Source organism: Ciconia boyciana, chromosome 1 (genome assembly GCF_034638445.1).
Source record: "Ciconia boyciana chromosome 1, ASM3463844v1, whole genome shotgun sequence".
NCBI lineage: Eukaryota > Metazoa > Chordata > Aves > Ciconiiformes > Ciconiidae > Ciconia > Ciconia boyciana.
In genome coordinates this window covers 9083194-9104292 of record NC_132934.1, presented here as the reverse complement: position 1 = coordinate 9104292, position 21099 = coordinate 9083194, and the positions used below count along the sequence as shown (strand labels likewise).

The 21099-nt window shown below is 41.9% G+C and overlaps 1 protein-coding gene across 2 annotated transcripts in view; it reads left to right on the top strand.

The window, feature by feature from the left end:
• The first annotated feature begins 9050 nt into the window (after positions 1–9050).
• Positions 9051–21099, top strand: part of GRM3 (glutamate metabotropic receptor 3) — a 49263-nt gene continuing 37214 nt past the window's right edge. Inside the window, exon 1 of one of the 2 annotated variants that reach the window (XM_072866297.1) lies at positions 9051–9533. In XM_072866297.1, coding sequence (XP_072722398.1) covers positions 9066–9533 — 468 coding nt within the window. In that variant the 5' untranslated portion in view covers positions 9051–9065. The remainder of the gene's footprint in view (positions 9534–21099) is intronic. The other variant, XM_072866372.1, reaches the window with a different exon arrangement.

Here is a 21099-nt window from a genome sequence, read left to right as displayed (position 1 = left end):
CTCGTGTCTTTCTTAAATCAGAATAGGCAGGAGATTCTGCTGGGGGAGGTCAAAGGTGCCTAAAATGTTGCTATATGTTAAGTATGCAAGTCAGGCAGATTGAATCTCATCAGTAAATGGTCAGTGGTGATGAGACAGAGTTCAGCACTGAACAGCCATGGGCAAGGCAACAGCTCCTGCTCGAAGCACTTCCAGCGCATATGTCAGAGGGAGAAATATTGCCTTGTTTGACAAATGAGAAGAACCATCTTAACTTGGAAAATTCCCAGCTGAGTGTTTGGTACTGCTGTGGCAAGTTGGGAGATACAGCTTAGACCAGACAGGGATGGGAGCTTTTATTTGACTTGTGACTAAGTCACGGGGCGATGAGAAGGAGCCATAGAGTGGGCTTTGGCCACTGCTGGCCATTGCTTTTGCTATTCCAGGAAAGTTCTTCCCATCCTGACCGGGGATGTGGAGGGCACCAAGCCAGGTTTGAATGCTGCTACTTAGGGGTCCAGGCCAGGATTAGGTCTCATTAGAGCAGACTAGGTCACAGTAGAAGTCATCCCATGTACAGATGGAGAAGACAAAGGGTGCACACTTCGCTGCTTTGCAAGGCCTGTATGACTCTAAGGCTGACTGTGCAGGCAGCCAGATTGAATCTCAGCAGAAGCAATAGTGAGAAAGGACTCTCTGCCCTCCACACATGCAGACGCTCAGACGTATCTTGGCCCTGTTGCCGCAATGTAAGGGAAATGTCTTGGCAGAGAAGTGATGAGAGTGAAATCTGGCAGCTTGCATCAATGCCATTCAGAGGGAGCCAAGTATGCACAGGCAGAGCACCTCAGCTGGAGCATGGGCAGAAGCTCACGGAGAGGTCTGAGCTCAAGAAAACCCCTGCAGATGTTGCAGAGAGCTGAAAAGTGATTATGAGCACAAGACAGAAATGAGCTCCGTGAGGGCAGAAAAAAATGGATGTTTAAAGATCAAGTAAGAGGGAAAGGCTAAATACTTGTCCAAGACTAAATGCACAGATAGTCCTCGGAGGGCTATACTTAGGTTGGTGTTAACTTCACTTAGTTAAGCTTCACTTGCATTAAGCACAAGTGTTAAAGCTCCTCTAGCTAAAAGTTGAATCCCAGGACACGATGCTGAAAATGCCACAGTTCGCTTTGTGCAGGACAAGCCTACATTTATGCCACTACCTCTCCCACCCAGCCTTTGACATTGCTGACCTTAGCATGGCAATGGCATCCCTGTACCACCTAGCAGGAATAATTGCTGTGACATCCACAGGTCACAGAAGCCAGCTGCTCCTTTGTCCCCAGAGTCTTTACACTCCCACTTTTCCTATTCCATGTCTTTCTGGGACCACACAGGGAGACTGAGACTAAAGTCGACTAACATGCAATCAATAAGCAGACAGCACTTGTCTGTTCGTTGCTGTCTCTGCTGGTGCGCTTTCAGCTGTCGCCAATGCCTGGAAGAAATAAGCAGATGGATAAAAAGCAGTAGGATTCAGCTCAATCCAAAAAAGACAGACGGGAAGATGGTGGGACTTTCAAAGGTCTAACCCTGCATTACATCAAGATCATTACACCACAAATTGTCCAGATGGTGCAAAGCCTCAGGCTCATGGCTGGACTTCTCAATACACTTGACTATACTTATTGTCAAAGTACAGAAGAAACTCTTAACAAGTTAGGAGACTGCATGGCCTGACCCACATCTCTGGGTGGTGGTCTGCTCATTGCAGATCCCTCTCCTGAGACCAAACTCACTATAGAAGGACTCAGCAAGTGCCAAATGCACTCTTTTAATTTAACAAGTAGCAAAGACCCATATTTCCACACCACATTAACGTCCAGTAATCTCCAGGGGCTCCTTGTTCCTCACTGGCCTAAATTAATAGGTCTTGTTCTAATCTATAGAGTACTTTAATATCTAGAAACTTCAAGAGTATCACGTCAGATACATCTGTTTTCCTGTGTGATTAATATTTTAAATTCTCTTTTTGAAACAGGATGAATATATCATAGATCTCTGAGGAAAGGGCTGGGCATCTGTTGTATGTTGACATTATAGAAAACATAAAGCATCACTTGTTGATGTTAACACAGTACAAACAGTAATGCAGTGTTCTGATTTTTTTTCTTCTCATTCTAAAGTAACAGAGCATAAGTTTGCATTTTAAGAGGAATGGTCTCCTTCTACACCGACATATGATCTCTTGCTTTTTATGTCATTCTTTATATTGAAATTACCCCTAAATTTTTAGGGCTTTGCGAACTCTTCTACAATATGTTAGGCATGGAATGAACTTGTATGGCTTGTACTCTCATGCTGCTGGCAGTGGTAATTGTACTAATTAATGTTTTTCATGTACAGATTTCCAAGTTGAAATGAAAGGCACAAAATCACCTAGCTGTAAAGCCATTTTTGTCATTTTTCCCAAGGAAAGAAAAAAAAAAAATTCTGAGATATAACAGCCAGCAATTGAAATTTAAAGCACTTTGATTCATTTTCAGCAAATTTATGTGTCAGCACCTGATTAACATTTCATGAAGGAAATTTCTCCATTTCCATGGAAGAAATTTACTTGTTTCCTCTACCTCACCATGCAACTTTTTCTTCTTTTTTTTTTTACTTTCTGATTTAAGCTATCAGATTTCAGCCAGCCAGAATCAGGATGTGAGCAATTTGTGTACCTGGCACATACCTGTCACCATAAGGCTTGGGTTCCTTTACAAATATTTCTCTTCCAGAGGTGATGGCATCTCTAATTATAATTGGTAAGGAGACTCAATCTTGTCCCTCACTTTTTTGCAAAGAAGTGAGACATCTTCTCTTTCAGTGCAGTTCTCATCAGGCATTAAGGTCAAGTTCTGGCAGAGCACATATAAATGCGCAAAGTGTGTTAGATGAGCAATGCTGCTGTGCAAGTTATCCATGATCTCTGAGAGAAAGAAATCATGGCATTTAACTTGTGTCAGCCTTGAAAGATGTGCCAGAATTTTGAGCCAAAACTGAAATTGTTTTAGAAATGTGCTTCCCTAGGATAAGATTTTTAGGGCACAGCAAGGGCTTAGGGAAAGATATGTCTCTGATGGGGTGTCCTTGGAGACAGATATATTGATGGAACTATTAACTTCAATGCTGTAATGTACCACAAGAGCACAGGTGTGAGGAACCTCCCTTGTGACCTTCCACTGAGCACAGGCCTCCTCCAAAGAAAGTTTACTAAGGGTGGTAGGTGATATCAAGTTGACATATGGCTCCAGGCACCACAATATCACATTATAGTCCTGAATAATGCAGTAAAATCCATGACTGCCAAGAGGAGCCCACCCACAATAAAGCTAAACATAATCTTCTCCAGCACCCACATTAGCTCTTGTTGCATCCTTTCTCAGGAAACTGGGTAAACAGATGAGCCTTGCAAACTACAGCAAAGGGGAACAAATGTGGGGGAATTTAGCATATAGCACATGGTAGGGATGAGGGGAAAACCCCCCAGAGTTTTAGCCCAGTCATGTAGATTGTCCCATTTGCTAGTTAAAGGCATTGAAAAATAGCTACAGGATCTGAAGTGCCACAACTCTCAATAAAGTTTCCCTTTCCATCCTTATAAGTGGAAAATTGGAAAGTCTACGGCTGTTGGATAAACTGCCAATGCCAACCATTGGTGCTGATATGGTGGAAGGTATCAGCAAAGTTGTCATGATATATGAACAATCGTACTCGACTTACTAGTCATCTAGCTAAATAAAAGATTCAACTTCACTTCAAATGCACTTCTTTTTTGAGTTTGACACCTAGAAAAATAGACTGAAGACACTTAGCCTAATAAGAATTCACCCCTGAACCGATGGTACAGGTAGAGTTACTCTGTGAGCTGAAAACAGAAAGCCTGCAGAAGATCAGAGCTGTCATGTGAATATAGCCCTGGAAGAAAGCCATGAAAGACAGATTTAGTTTTGGAGATTATATTGGTGGGATACTGAATGTGGAAAACCCAGACATCCTCTTTCTCATTCTAGTTGCTTTCACAGAAACAAGAATGTGCACATCCTAGTAAATAAGCAAACCTGCACCAAGGAATACTGGATTTGTGCAATCAACTTTTTTCAGGCACAGAAATACTTCACCAAAACTGATTATTCAGACAAAGAGGCAAGGTTGTTTTCAAAAAGAGCAGCACAGCTGCCACTGTTAAACTCAAGTAAGTGAGTAGCTTTTACTGAGGGAAGTGCTGACAGTGGGGAAGCCCACTGGGGGAAGTGCCCCCAAGAGCAGATGTAGCTCTCCCCTGTGGACCTTTGCTGGTGGAAAGAGAAGGGGCTCCAGACTGCCAAGTGAAGGTGTTTTACAGGCCAAGTGCTGCTGGCTAAAGTTCACATAGGGAAGTGCTGGCAGAAGCCTTATGATCCAGACATAGAAAACTTTCTCCTTTTGCCTGTTTCTGTTTATGTTTCATTTCGATATTTGGATCACTTCTACACCTAGGCTCTACCTCTATTACCATCGGGGAACCAAGCCTATAGGGCTGGAGTATACATATTTTTAATATTAACAGAATATATAACCGGGTTATATAACAATATAACCCTGCCTGTAGCTGGAGCTAAAACATTAAATACAAATGAAAAATGAAAGTATTGCAGCTTAATCAACAGGTACTTCTTTTTGAAACATCCCAGAAAAATGCTTTCAGTAAAAGAGGGTACTGCAGAGCCAAATTGGCATGGTCAGTGTAGTGAAATCCCTTTTGGTAGGAAATGGCAAATCTTGACTCTGAGGTGCTACCTTCTCCACAGTTCACCAGGGGAGGAATATGGGCTGTATGAGACAGGAATAGGTACAAAATGTTTGTATATATAGCCATGAGTTATGCAAGCTGCGGAGAAAGCATGTGGGAGGTGCATGTCGGAGAGAACAGGAGAGAAACTGAGTTGCTAGCCCGTCTTTGTGAGCTGCTTTAAAATAACCTCCCTTCTTCACATCAAGCTGTCTGTTAGTGTCACCATAGTGACACTGCTCACCGGCCACCCAAATCTATGTCGCAGCTTCCTTCAGCAGTCCCACCACTGAGAAGCCGTTGCTCCTGGAAGCTTCCCTCACAGCCCGAAGGGGAAACCTCCCCTGACAAACCAGCCTTCGCTTTAATGCCTCTGCTCACCGACCTGTGCACAGCACCTTTGTTCCTCAGCAGGACGCTGCGATGCCACTACATGGGCAGCAGTGCACAGGCTGCTGAGTCTGCAGAGGAGAGAAGCACATTTAATACCCGAAGTTGTGTTCTTGGTAACTGTCTCCCATTTATAAACAAAGGATTTGAACACATAAGATAGGATGATCACTTTTTCCTGGAAAGCAGGACTTCACATGCGTGGTGTCTCCCTACAGTTTCAAAGCCTCTGTGAAAAATCTCAGAGCTTCACAGGAATTGCCAAGTGGGGAGGCTAAGGTGATTGGTGTGGGTGGGTGTCCTGCACCTGTGGGCACCCCTTACCAAGCAGTGTGACCCCAGATAGAGCGGGATCATAGGGCTGAGTCATCTGTGTTCTCCAACCCAGGTGGGGTTCCCATCATATCCTCCCTTCATATCCCTGGACACCTTCAGACCAGTGCTCTCAACACAAAGCAGCAAGGAAGAAACAGAGAAATGGTCGTGCCTATTCCCAATCTTCACCTTCTCCGATCACTCCTTGACTTCTGCTGGGACCGATCCTCTGCCACGCCATGACTGATTTTGGTTTCCCTCAGCCGGGCCACTGTAACAAGCTTAAGTGATAAAATATAAAAATCTTTTGCATTCTTTGCAGGAAAAATCAGTTCTCTTATAGCATCATTCATTTTACATATACACTTTTTAGGTGCAATGTTGAAATAATTTTTTGTACCTTTCCAGCCTTTATTGCTGATGTATCAGAGACACATAGATCCCTGAGACACAGATGTGATGCAAGGTGGAGGGTGATGCCATTTGCAGAAACCAGGACCTATGAAGGAATCAGGTGGATGAGAACAGCCTCCTTGCTGTTTAGGGTAAATCCACTGTAGCTCTAGGCATGTGCCGGGTAGGTTTTAGAAAACCTTACAGAGGACCCCATTTACAAGCCTTTTCTTCAGCAAAGTTAGTTGTTCTTGGTAGTGTTGAAGGGCTGTTGAAAACAGGCTGGTTTTAATATGACCTTATAAAAGACTCACATAAAAGCCAGAAAGAGCAATGGGAAACAAGGGAGGTTTATCGTTAAGGTATCAGAAGAGCACTGGAAAAGCTCAAAGTTTGATTCTTGGCTGTTCTGATGACCTTAGGTAAATCATTCAGGAACAGGCTTGGAAGAGACACCAGCTTGCTTGGGAAGTTTTTCAGAGTCAGTGCCTCAGTGGAAACCAGGGAGTGCGGGCACAGTTGAAAGCATGTTCTTCAATTCCTAAAGGGAAGCAGAGACCTTTTCAAAGTTTGATAGTAATTGTGAGTGCCAAGCAAATCAAAATCTGAACTTAGACTCTTCTGAGAATCTTATTTCATCTTTCTGTGCCTCTTTTTCCCCAAGTGTAAAACAGGGAAAATAAATATTTTACCAGTGTTGTAAGGATAAATGTATGAATATTTGCTGAGATACAGTGGTGGCAGAGGCTACAGAAGCAAATAGGATGGATACGGTATTAAAAAAAATCCCAAGTCCTGTTCTTATCCAAACGGTGGGTTAATGATGAGAACAATGAAAGCGGATTCAACTGAATTATTAACGACACAACCATTTATGTGACAAATGCCACCTTTTTGTCTGATAATTATTTCCAATGGGATAGGATCGCCATTTTATATGCCCCGTATACACTTGAATAATATTTGATAAATTATAGTACTAAGTCTGACACAGAAAGTATTGCTGAATATAGCTACTTCATTACTCCTAGCGTTACCAGAAAATATATTTTCTGGACCTGGTTAATAAACCACAGGTCATGAGCAAACTAGCTTACTTATAGATCACTGAGGGATGATGAAGCTTGTTTTCCACTGATATATCACGTGTTTCTGAATGGAAAATTCTGCTGAGGCAGCCTGCAGCTCAGGCTACACATGTTACTAGGATAGCAGAGAAAGACCTTTAACAGTGCATCTGACATATTACTGATTTATGAGAGAACAATGTTGGACTAAATATGAATAAAAAACTATCCTTTCACACAGTTTGGTACAGCAACATTGAAATTGTACCAGGATAAACAACTGCCTTGCAATAAGCATGCTCATCCATCATTCAGTGTTAAATCTTAATTGTTGCTTATTTTAATTTCTTTGTGTTAAGCATTTCTAAATTATGAATAACCCTGCAACTCTAATAATAGTATATCTCTGTTAAGGAAAAGGTAAGTACAGAAATAAATTATTAAACTGATCCATTTAAATGTTACTACACTTGATTTATCTGAGGATTTGAAGATCAAGGCAGCCACTTTTTGTCATATTTGAAGAGCTATTGACAAGGAGTCTATGGACAAATCATGCATCTATGTTGCATAAATAGACTTTGTGTATGTGTATTTAGTTACAAAATTGTTACAACATGATCTTCACTCTAAGGCTTGATTTTTCTCCTTTTAAGGTCATTGGCAAACTGTCTTGACCTTAGTGAGAGTAAAATCATATCCTAAGTCCATACATCACTGCTCTGTTCTCCCTTTGATGTGAGCACTGAACTGTGTTTAACATTAAAGAGAGCAAGTCCAGCTGTAAGCATTTTCATGCCCTAAGCAAGCATCAAGTACGAGACTCCTCCTTGTCACGTCTCTTCTTTTTCTCTTTCATGTCTCTCATTTTACTTTTTTTTACCTTAATTTGCTTGCAAGAGAATCTTTCATGCCTTAAGGAGGGATGGTTTTGTGATTAAGGCATTTGATGGAGAGCCAGGTTCAATTTCCAGGCCTTCCACATATTAACTACCCTTAGTGGGTCACTTAGTAAAGTGCCTTGCAGAACTGCAGTGCTAATAAATAAATGAACCACAGACCATTCTCTGTTGGTGACGCCAACCAGCATGAAATGGCCAAAACACTGTGACCACATTGGAACTGTTTATTGGGAATGGTCTCTGGTCTCTGCTTGTCCATGAACCATGCCCAGGCACTGTTTAGAAGAGCACTAGTTGACCTGAGTCAAAACCGTCCCAGGGAGCATGTTAACAGTTAAATGGTACGACATGGACTTGATTGCTTTTCTATTACAGACACAGCCTTCAGTTTCCACCTGGTAAAACAGGGCTTGTCCTGTGTTTCAAATATTTGTCACAGCCCAAAAATAGAGGTAAAGCCCCAAGAGGTTTCTCCCATCCTCTCATTGTCTGCACCAGGTGAGCAGGCTAGTAAAGGAAGGCAGGGCAGGTGGACTTCAGCAAGATACTTGGGATCTGAAAGCCAAATGCTGACTTCAGTAAAAATTAACATCAAGGAGATAACACTGTGACAGTGCGATAACTGAAGGAATAGTTAAGTAGAGTGCAATCAACAAAAAAAGAGAAAAATTTATTAAGGGGAGGCTGGAAGCAGCTGGAGACACAGTGAATGAGAATACATAAGACTCCAAGTCCAGAAGAGAGAGAGGATGGAATAAGAGAGGATAGTATGAGAAAAATGTCAGAAGTGGTCTCTGTCTTTGCAAAATGTAAAACATTGTTGAGCAGTGGTCAACATCAGATGTATCGCTCCATATGTCTGTGGTCTTTGTGCATAGCTGTCATAGTAGATGCTTAGCCTGTAACCAGTTATGAAGCAAATGGAATAAGGTCCTCTATGAGAACGCAAGACAAATGTATTTCTTACTTTCTATGCTATCCAGCAATCCCTTAACACTGCTCTTGAATGTTTTATTAATAAAAATTTTGTTACAGCTCACATCTCCTTTTGCCTTTTATAATTCCTTCCATCTCTTCTTTAGAGGTCCAGTGGAAAGACTTGTTGGCTTGCTCTTCACTGGCTTGTGGGACAGCACTTCAAATTTGACAATGGATCAGAAGGACTGAAGAGCATTTTTGCTCCCGCCAATGTTTCTTAGAGCTGCTAAAACAGGACCAATGAAGATGTTCACCAGACTCCAAGTCCTTACGCTAGCTTTATTTTCCAAAGGAGTTTTCCTTTCCCTAAGTGACCACAGCTTTGTAAGGAAGGAAATTAAGATAGAAGGAGACCTGGTCTTAGGTGGCTTATTCCCAATCAACGAAAAAGGCACCGGGATAGAAGAATGTGGGAGAATCAATGAAGACCGAGGCATTCAGCGCTTGGAGGCCATGTTGTTTGCCATTGATGAAATCAACAGAGACAACTACTTGTTGCCAGGAATTAAGCTTGGAGTTCACATCTTGGACACATGTTCCAGGGATACATATGCCTTAGAACAGTCTTTGGAGTTCGTCAGGGCATCTTTGACTAAAGTGGATGAAACAGAGTATATGTGCCCTGATGGCTCATATGCCATTCAAGAGAATTTACCATTGCTCATTGCAGGAGTCATAGGTGGTTCCTATAGCAGTGTCTCCATACAGGTAAGTCACAGGAGCCCCATCAGGTGAGAATCATTCATCTGCAATTCCTGTGAGAGAACCACTGCTTACATAAGTTTGTCAATAAAGCAAGCCTTAGCTCGATCACTTCACCCTAGGGGTCAATCTAGCATATAATTTTTACTGAATTTATATTAGTTAGATTCATTCTTCAAAACACTTGCTGTAGTTTAAACCTCTGGCAGCTGTCCACTTCCTCTAGTTATGGTGTAACCTGAGGGCCCCTGAAGTTTCCAAAAGTCTTAGTACTTATTTTAAACTTTGCATTTCATGAGACTTTTAGAACTCTGAGTTCAGATCTCTGCTTTCATATCAATAATAAATTATACCACCTATATTTCTGAATATATGTATGCTGCGTGTACGTAACATTTGTCATTTAAACAATAGAGATTTAAAATGAAAGAAGAAATCCTTATCTTACTTCCAGGCTGAAATAAAGTAAAAATGGCGTACTAGCCAGAAACTTAAATTACACCTGACCAAATTATTGCAAGTTTTTAGTGTCTAATTAAGCACACCAAAACAAATGAAAATTATTCTGCTGATCTCAGTGAACAAGGTCTCAAATATCACATGCAGGCAGTACAGTTTCTGAATAGATTCTAAATTTGCTGTCTTTCCTTTTGTTTCCATATATAGTTCATACTAAGTTTTTGCCAGGAAATGTTGCCTGGCAGAGTGCAGTGTAAGCACTGTCAGAAGTCCAGCACAGAAGACAGATGCCCTCAGTATATCTTGCTCCCTCCTCCTGGCACCTTGTAACTGAAGCTTTTGGTTGTGCAATATTGATCCCAAATAGGGTCTCGGTAGGGTGTTGGAGAGTATTTAGTGGCTTGCAAAGGTGTAAAGTTGCAGGTGGATTAAATGCTCCATATATCCTTCCACCTATGGTTTTATTGCATGCTTCATTTCACTTGCAAGGGGCTAAACATAATATTGATTCCTTTTGGTCTTGGCTTCCCATTTGTTATAAATTCATGATAAAACTTTAAGTCCTTGGCATTTTTTTCCCATTAAATGAACATTAAGAACATATATGACCTCTTTTTTAGCAGAAATTCTGTATTTCTCCTTTCCAGACCAGGTACTCCTATGGCAGTGCAGCCTCGGATGTTCTGAAGTTCCCCACAACTGCCAGTGTGCACTATCCATGAGCAAAAATGCCCCCTAGATTCACTGAAGCTGCCAAATCTACATATATGTCATTATTTTCGGTTAAATTAAATAAACTAGTCCACATCACTCATAACCACAAGTGAGCAGTGTCTTAAGCCCAGGTTCAGGTAGGCTAAGACCCTGCAGCTAGTATTTCCTAATGGTCAGCTGTAGGTTTCCAAATGCACCAAGCCTTGACAGTGCTGGACTACTATGAGCAATATGATTTTAAAGACTGAGTACAGGCCCTAATTACTGCATCAGTGTCAAAAGAGAAAAATGTTCTTCTGTACTACAGACTATCCCAGCAGTGACAGAAAGCCCACGGAGCTTCATCTACCTGTTTCATAAACAGGCCAAGAGTTCATCCAGTGCTAATTTCAGTCAGAATTACATTGGGGAACTGGCTCTTGCTCTCGTCAAGGCATTAAATCCCATCAGCTTGGGAGCATGGCCCGTTTCCATCAGACATACATGAGCATAGAAGCAGCATTTCAACAAATTACATTTTATTCCCTTTTGTGTTCCAGTGTGTGGTTTGTCTGTGTATTCATAGTAGGCAATACATGGGCAAATGGTTACCCATACCACAGGAGAATAGTTTCTGCAGAGCAGAACCTCAGCCATCTCTCACTCTAGGAGTGGTTTTGTCCCACTGTGGACCAGCTAGCACAGCAGGGATGTATCCTTCACCAGTTACGTGGGTCTGATCACTTGGAGCACAAAGAACAAGTAACTTCCAGGGCTGGAAAAGAGACATCTGAAGAGGAGAAATGATAGCTACACAACCTTAGGCAACACAAACAGTGTGTTAAGGGAATCATTATTCATTGTCTCTTCTAATCAGACAAAGGGTATATCAAGTGAAAGCAGCAAATGGCAGGTTGTTGTGGATGCTAAAAACTGAGTTCAAGAAATGACTAGAAAAAATCAGGAAATTCTGTATAGATACCACCTCTGTCTCAGCAATTCCCAGAGCTGCAAGTATGCCAAGGCTGGTAAAATATTTTGAAACATCATACGCTTACCCTATTGTACTGGTGGAGAGGTGGCAGTGGCTTTGCTGTACCTTTGGTCTAGTCGTTCGTGGTCAGTCTGTTTCTCAGTCCACCCTAAATTCAAGTGTGTCCAAAGGGCATGAAGTAGCCTAAAAGGCACATCCATAAAAGTAGTTACAGCTGAGGAAATGGTACAGATATTTCTTTCCCTCCCAGAAACCCTGAGGCAGGCACGCCATGCTCCTAAAATGGCCTGGGGCCTCTTGCACAACATCTGTCAATCTGTCCCTTTGAAGCCAGTCTCTAGTGACCACTGACAAGACTAAATCCATATCTGAGGCAGCAGATTGGATGCAGTACACACTGAATGTACATAATATATACCAATGCTTCAAATTCCAAAAGCTTGGGTATGGAGCAGCTGTCACATGAAAATACAAAGTCCTGTTAAGAAACTTTCTCATTCAGTACAGGTGGAAAATGGCAATATAGCTGTATGCATATCTATATGATGCCAAATTTTCAAAACTTACGAGGGATAATGAAACAATAGTCATATCTAATATTACCCTATACTCTATACAGCTTCCCTATAGTTGCCAATAGTTGTTCAAACATAAGATCTTTCTGACACAGTTCTTCAGAAAAATAAAGAAATAAGTTTACAAATGATTCAATGTGTTATCGAGCATTTTCTAGCTAGAAAATTCAGTTGATTACTTTCCCTTGACATAGATTGGGTTGGCCTTCCTTCAGTCTCTCTTTTCTAGCTTTCCTCTAGATTTAAAACTATCTAGAAAAGATGTAATTAAGCCATTCACTCCTTCTGCTCATCTTGTTAAGGTAGCCAGTCATGACTTCTGTTTCAAAAGAAAATCCCTGTCAAGAGTAATAGACATTGCAGACCCAAGCCTGAAGATGTAAGGACTTCAAAGCATTAAAGCCACACATTTTGGTGCCATGCCAGAAGAAGAGACTACCAAATTTCAGAGACAGTGACCTGTACAGAGTAGCTCCAGTAGCAACTGGAATCACACCACCGCTGAACGTCAAACCACTTCAGCAGACGCATGTGCAAGGCTGAGCCTCCCCATACCCCATGCTTTCAAATAGCACTCAGGGTGCTGGGTGCTTCCAGATATAGCCCTTTCAAGCATTTCTCTTTTGCCTGAGAGCTGTAAACATTATAAAGTCCACAGCACAGTTTCTTAGCCTTAAAATAAACCATGCTGAGCTCTTCAGACAAGAAATTATTTCTTTTTTTTTCTTTTTTTTCCTCTTGTGAATTTGCCATTGTATTTCAATACCTTTTCTTCTCCTCCTTTCACCCTCCCTCTCCAGATTTTTGTCTGGACAGCTGTCTGCTAAATCACTTCATGATGCTCCTGCTGTCAGATTTCTGCTTCTTTCATTATCCTTCTACCAAGGAAAAAAGAATTTGCTGGTAAATCAGCAACGAACACCTTCCCCACTGAGTCATTATGCGCGATAGGCACTTTTTGCAGAGGCTAAAAACAACAAGAGAATGCAGAATGCTTAATTATTTTCTGGTCAGACTAGGCTATTATCATTAATGATGATCTGGATAATTAGTTTTTAGATGTTGTGTTTAAATTAGCAGTGAGCCCAATCTGCACAGCATTTGATCCCTCAAAACCCAAGCCAGGCTTCTCAGTCAATGGAAGAGCTCATGTAAAAAAAGCTGTTTACATGAAATAAAATTCTAACCTGAGCTGAATCTAGGATCAGAAGGTGAATTCTCCAAAGTTTGGAGGACTTTATTTTGGACTCATGGCTTTTCATTTGAGCCAGATTATCCACTCTCTCCTAGTTTACAACAGAAATTTCAAACATATTTTCCTTGGAGATGTTCAATGACATTGTAAAAAGGAGAAGAAAAAAGCATTATTGATTTGCACAGAGGAGCACCTGCATAGCTAATCCAAATGCCATGTTTAAAGTACTCAGGTCAGCTCTGTCAGGAATATGCATGTGTAAGCAGGAACACCACTACTCAAGTGCTGGTTTTGTTCTTCTCTGTTTCTGAAAACTGGACCCATCTTCTGAAAATGAAGATTGGGGTCCATTCCCTGCAGTCAACACACTTTGAAAGATTAAGACATTCCGTTAGGTGGGCTGGGCTTTGCATTTCCATATCTACTATATTCATGTTGATATAGGGCTTTAGTCCTGTGTAAAGTTTCCCTTATGCTACCAACCCACAAGACCTCCAGATCACGGTCATGACAGTTATTCCAAAGTTAGAGCCTCATCCAGAAAAACATGGCAGAATAGGAACCAGTATCCAGCTGTCTTCTCTTCAATTCCTTGCTGTGTCTCAAGTAAACTGTAGCAAAACTACTACAGAAGGTTTAAAGGTACATTACTGCTTTCATAAAAGCTAAGGTCTCTCTCCTAAGTGAGTGACCATATGGCATGAAATTCAGAATATGTACTCATTTACTGGCAATCTTTTCCTGGCTGTTGTTTATCCTTAGCCACACAAGTCTGCCAAGGGCTCATGGAACCTGAAAGCTAATCACCCCTATTTCCTTCCTCCAAGGATAAACCGTATTCCAGCCAATGAGTCTTAACAATAGTTTGTGACTTCCATAACCACTGAAAATAGTGCAAAATCCTTAGAAGAACTACATGCAAAAAATCCTCCCATAACATATGGGGCTCTGTCCCCCTGTGCATGGACCCAATGGGGATATGGGCAAGAGAAATGTGCAGGGGGCTGCAGGGGTTCACCAGGGACCACGGACCACATATGCTGTTTGTGCTGTGCTTGTAGAGGAGCTTTGCATTCAGCTGTGCAATGACAGCCTCTGGTGATTTTGTGCTTGTAAAACTAAACCAGATCCTTATTAAAAGATCTGTTCTGTGAGATGAGCCACCTACCACTAGCATTTAAGCTACACATACACTTGCTGACTTCCTGGTGCCTCCTTTAAACTCTTTCCCTCTTTTATCTCTGTTCTTTCCCTCCCTCTACTACCTCTCAGCTGGATCCTTGCTGTTTGCTCCTCTCTTTGTTTCTATCCCAAATTCAGAAACTGAACAGCCACTAGGTTGAGATTTTCAAAGTGCCCAAACAGCACTGGACATGTCTTTCCTAGAGATTTCAAAGAAATGTGAGTACCTCCTTCTGGCTGGCTTCTTTGAAAATCCCAAGGTAACTGATTCCTTTGCAGTTTTTTTGGTTTGGGATTTTTCTTTTTCAGTGTGAGTATTTTCTCCTTTTGCCAAAGGGAAATGATACGATTTTACAGGGATGTGAAAGAGACCACAGGTAAGAAGGAAGGAGCCCTACCCTGTTACAAGTGGGAAAGGGTGTAACTACAAGAGAAAGTGGCCGAAAATAGGAACTAGTTAGGGACATCTTGACATCACCCACACTCATTCTGTCCCTTCTGACTAGAACTTATGCATCAGCTAATGAGTCTCAAATAACCATATCTATCAATGATGGCTCTTTTAACTCCAGAAGCCATTTCATGCTTTTAGAACCATCAACTCTAGTTTGTGTAAATGTGTAAATGTGACATGAGTCACCCACAGTCAGGTTTACCAAGTCTCAGAGAAGAGTTTCACTCCTCATGCAAAGCAAGGTCTTCTGCACAGATCTCTTCCCAGTGTGCCAGCTTAGTACTTAGCTTACTTCACTTCAACAGTTAATGCTGCATGGAGACAGAGTGCATATGCGACAGCTCACTGTGCTATCCCCTGCAGGGAAAAAAAAAAAAAAAATATTTCCAAACAATTCTTCTCTCTGAGTGCAATGTTTCTCTGAATGTCCTTCTTAGTTTATTTTTTATTACACAGGACACACATATAAAAAGAAATTCCTGGGTCCTCCACACAAATCCTAGATGTTATTCTGACAGTATTCCCTATTTATGATGTTCATTACACAGATGCAATTATTTCACTGTTCAAACACGGCTTCTCTGGTTGTGACAGCTATTGAGTCCGTTGCAAATATTTAGCTGTATTTTTCCAACTTCATTGCCAAAATTTTCAGAAGAGCAAGGCTGAAAACACTGTTGTTTTCTCACCTTCCCCTGCTAACACAAAACACCAGACATTTTTATTTGTTTGGTACTTAATTGGTTGTTCCTGAGTTACCTTTTGGAAGGAATTTTGTTAAGGAACAACACTCACTAACTAGTAAACAGCCTTCTTAATACCAAAGAGAGAGAAAGCTGATGGGAACCACTGCTTCAGTCCTGCAATGTGTCAGAAGATTACACAGGAGTACAAGCGAGGCTGGGATTCCTAAATAACTTCACTGCTTCCGGCTTAGTTCCTTGCAACTGACCTTTAACAATTAAAAGGACTGGGATGTCAGCATTGCCGATGCATTGCTGGAGTCAGAGCTTGAAATCCAGCTGAATCCAAATGGGTATTTTCTGTTGCAGGTGGTGACATAGCCCCTGTGTAGAGACTGTCTTCCATAGTGCTTATTATATTCCAGGCATAACACCCACAGTTTTAAAATGGGCTATGGAGGGAGGACATTTCAGGCTAATAGATGTATTTCAAGTCTGGAACCAGTAAGGAGTTTAAGCTCCTAATTTCTCTTTGACAACAAATCAGAGTTTGGAGTGAAGTTTTTTGTTGCGTTCGAGCTGAGCAGCTGCATTTGCACCAGTGAGATCTCCCCCTCCCAAATACTCCCAAACCACGTGAGTATGTCAGAAGTGCCCAAGCTGAGTCACACTGGGTCACACTGTCCCCAAGGTGAGAGCCATACCTTTGAGCCTACTGAATCCCAAGAGGACACGGAAAGTTATAGTAGAGTTTATCTCTTCAGTATTGTTCATATTCATTGCCAACAATGCAATCTGGCAGCAGTGTAGGCTCCCAGCATGCTGGGCAGTACCTACAGAAACATAGCCAGTAGGTAGATGGAAATTATTATTTCCATTTATTCTATTTATTTTTGCTTATGCTATTCTCATTGGACCACATCTGGAATACTATGTCCAGCTTTGGGTCCCCCAATAAAAGAAAGATTTAATAAATACAGAAATGATTGCAGGGAGGAGAGTCTGGAGAACACACCCTGCAAGAAGAGAGAGAAGGAACTGGGTGTGTTTAGCCTGGAGAAGAGAAGGTTTGGTGGGAACCTAATATCAGCTTTTCACTATGTACGGGTTGGCTCTCAGGAAGACAAAGCAAGTGTCTTTACTGAGGTGCATGACAAGAGGATGGAAGAAAATGGTTATAAATTGAAAGAAAGGAGGTTCTAACTCAACATAAAATGTACGATCCAGGAGCTGGGATCATGGGGAGGGTGTACAGGCCAGTGTAGACAGTTGACTAGAGACAGGTACGTCATTTATTCTTTATCAAGGATCACAGAATCGTATAGGTTGGAAAAGACCTTTAAGATCATCAAGTCCAGCCGTAAACCTAACACTACCAAGACCACCACTACACCATGTCCCCAAGCACCTCATCCAAACGTCTTTTAAATACCTCCAGGGATGGCGACTCCACCACTTCCCTGGGCAGCCTGTTCCAATGCTGGACAACACTTTCAGTGAAGTAAAATTTCCTAATATCCAGTCTAAACCTCCCCTGGTGCCTTTATGTCCTCCACTTGTCACACTCCAGCCGATTCAGAAACAATGTTTCTCTTCTGCCTTTCTAAAATGACACTTTCTGCCCAAATTTGGTTAAAATATTTTTAGATTTAAGAAAAAAGAAGAAATAAAATAAGCAAATAAAAAAATATAATTAATTGGAGCAAATGCTTTAGCTGCAGCTTGACCTGCAGCTGCCCAAATAATAACAAAAAGCCCACACAGTAGCTTACCATCATTTAGAAAATAGATACAGCATACACTGGGAGCAGCACACATTTCTTCAAAGTAAAAGCTCAGCTCCTGTGCTATAGTAATGATCTAGACAATAGAAAATCCTTGGGACATGGCTTTGCCATGGTCTCACTGTGGGAATCTGGACAAGCAACTTATCCTCATGAGTGGAAACTCTTTTTCAAGTGACCAAAAGCAGCAGCCGAATTTTCATTAGGACAGATCGCACTTCAGAGAGACAGGGATTTCTCCAGTTTCTCAATAGAGACAAACCTGTTTTACCTCAATCCCATTCTGCTCAGCAGCCTAATTTACTGTCTGTTCAAAACAGCCACAGGAGCTCTTGACTGTCTCAAAGGAGCTCTGTGAAATTAGATTCATTAAGCCGTGTTAAGTGCCATGAGATTCTCGCATGGTAAAATTTTAGAAGTGCAGAGAGCACTGTCATCTAACACGGGGCCTCCTCTGTCCAACGAATGTGTGATATGCACTTGTGTATTGTGTTGAAGAAACCCTATCTGTTCTAACACTTTTGAGATTTTTCTTTTTTCCAGAGTGTTTCCTGTGCTCCTCAACCCTGTACACATTCAAACAACCCATATAATAGCCTCTGGGCTGTTAAGGAGAAGGGAAATTTGAACCAAAACCTTCGGAATAAATCCTACTGCCAGCAAAAAAAAAGTCCTGCAGAGGATAAGCAAAATGCTTGATGGGATTCAATAAATCCATATACGGATTTCTGAGACATATAGGTGTTACCTACCTGACCACATCTATCAGCAGGACTCTTGAAGGGCCAGAAATATAGAATCATAGAATCATAGAATCATAGAATGGTTTGGGTTGGAAGGGACCATTAAAGCTCATCTAGTCCAACCCCCCTGCCATGAGCAGGGACATCTTCAACTAGATCAGGTTGCTCAGAGCCCTGTCCAACCTGATCTTGAATGTTTCCAGAGACGGGGCATCTACCACCCCTCTGGGCAACCGGTGCCAGTGTTTCACCACCCTCATTGTAAATAATTTCTTCCGTATATCTAGATACTCAGAAACCAGATTCACGTGTTTGATAGCTGTACCTAATTCACAGCTCCTTGCAGGTGATTATTATGAAGCCATTTTCAGTGTTATAAACTAGATCGGCAATTTCCCACCAGTATTTGTATTGTCCCTGATGCGCAGAGAAGTAGAAGTGACAGATGTGGCTCCAACGTCGTGAGAGGGACATCAGTCTCCTCTGGCACTGCCCTGACCACTCCATTTGCAGGATTTGCTGGTGCAGTCTGTCCCTATGGAGGCACATGGCTGACACTGGACTTTCTGCCATGCTCACGTTGGGCAGCTCCTTATGAATCACTCACTGTCCTAGCAGCTGGGTGAGAGCCAGGTTTGCTTGGGAAGTGGACACTTTAGCACAGGACAGTGGCTACACTAATAAACCCAGCAGCGAGGGGGCAGATAAAGGTTTCCCATCACACTGGAAGCTGACTATATTGACACGCTTTGTTCACAGCAAGCTGTGCAAAGCAGTTTTTTTAGGTTGCGGATACAGAACATCCAGCTTTATTTTCAAAGGTGCTAAGCATCTGCAAAACCCACTGGTTTTGACAGCAAAAAAACAGGCTACTACCGCTACTTAAGTGCCAACATATGGATTTCAGGCTCTAATTGCATGCACCACAGCTTGATTAAATTGCTGCCTGGAGCCTTGCCAAAACAGATTATTTCACTTAGCAAAAGCTGGTTCTACGCTGCAATTTTGAAGCTGTAGCACACATCCCAAGGCAGCATGGAGCTACAGTGTAGGTATGCCGCAGGTGGTTCAATCTCAGTGCACATAACTCTGATTCACATTGCACCGTCCTCTACTACACTGATACACTGCAGAATAGACATAGCCTTAGATATCAGCTCCTCTCCAGAACCTGTTACCTGTGCCCTTATCTTGTTGCTCGTTTAATCAGGATCTGATTTTCAGAATCAGATGTTCAGATCAGCATGGAAATGGCTGGAAAAAGGGACCGTTCTGAAACTGGCTGCATTAGCTAAGTGCCTGAGACCTGAGCTCTTTTGAAAAATTAGTTCCTAAAATCAAGATGTTACAATATTCCAGAAAATCCCCAATTTCAGAATTTCCAGAAGAGTGTTCTGATCTGAATTAATAACAGATACAACTTCACTGAGCTCCATGATCAGTGGCAGCTCCCGGGGATGACTGGGTCACTATCCTTTATGATTATGCAGACTTTCTAACTTTTTTTTTGTTTTGGTCTATGAAAAACCTACCATCTGGACAGCATTGCAGTGAAGAGCATTACAGCAAACAGCGTTGCCACAGCAAAGCTTTCTTCTCCCCACACCACAGGAAGCAGAACTGCAGGCAGTGTGCAGGGACCCTAAAAGGATAGTGACCCCCAAGGCTCAGGGCCACCTTGTAAAATGGGGGTGTAAAATAGTTCTGTAAAATAGTAATAGTTCTGTAAAATAGTAATAGTTCTTGTAAAATAGTTCTGTTTCCCTACATATGGATACTTTTGCTGCTTAGACTAAAATAATAATAAAAAACCAATAGAAAAGCTGCTATATTTCTTAGGCATATCTTTCTGTGAGCTGAAGGCTTGACTACATGCTGAATAGCACTGCTTTAGCTAGAAAATGGACTTCTTTTTTAGCCATTTTGGGGGGAAAAATGCAGAATGATATGTGTGCATATCCTTATTATGGTTTAGCTCAAATAAAATAATTCCTGCTAGAATAAACTGAGACAAGAATAGCAATTCCAGCCCACACAGTTCTGCAAGAAATGCTCCAGAATAGCTACACCGAGGACATTCTTATTACCAAATCAAAGTGCTCTTTTTGAGTGAGGACATGTGAACCAAACCATGTGGATATGTGGACATGTAATCAAAAGTTACAAAGCCACAGAGGCTTAACAGTGCTCAGAGCATCCATTGCACCTCAGTGACAAAACAAGCCTCTCGGCCCACCCCATTGCTTTAAAGCTGTTCGTTTAAATCACCACAATGTAAATTAAATCCCACAATTCCAGTATAAGGCAGTTTAATGCATGTTACCACCTAGCAGGGTGGTTAAGGACGCATCAGCTGTTTCCTGAGGGACAGTAACTTGTTCAGCCACAGCACTTTCCAGCCATGTGCCTATACCCATAGGCAAAACCTCAGGGCATTAGCCAAAGCTCCCTGTCAGGATGCTCCTTGCAAGCAGTGTAGGAGAGGCTTTATTTTGGTTTAAACAAAAATAACCACTGTGAGGGGTTTATTTTATGAAGACATGCTTCAGCTCCCCAGATACAGGCACCTAGAGACCTGAGATGCCAGGGCATCCCACCTCCTCTTCCCTGGTGCCGCAGAAGGGCAGGAGGACAAGGGTCTCCTTAAGTTCCTTGTTTCAGATAGCTCAGAGAGCTGTGAAAGGCACTGTGCATGTACGCTTAGGCAGCAGAGTCTGGCCCAGACAAGAGATTACACCAGTTTACAGTGGGAGATGAACCACAGCAAGACATTGGTCCAGTGTCTGCATTAAAGAAAAGACAGAATCTAA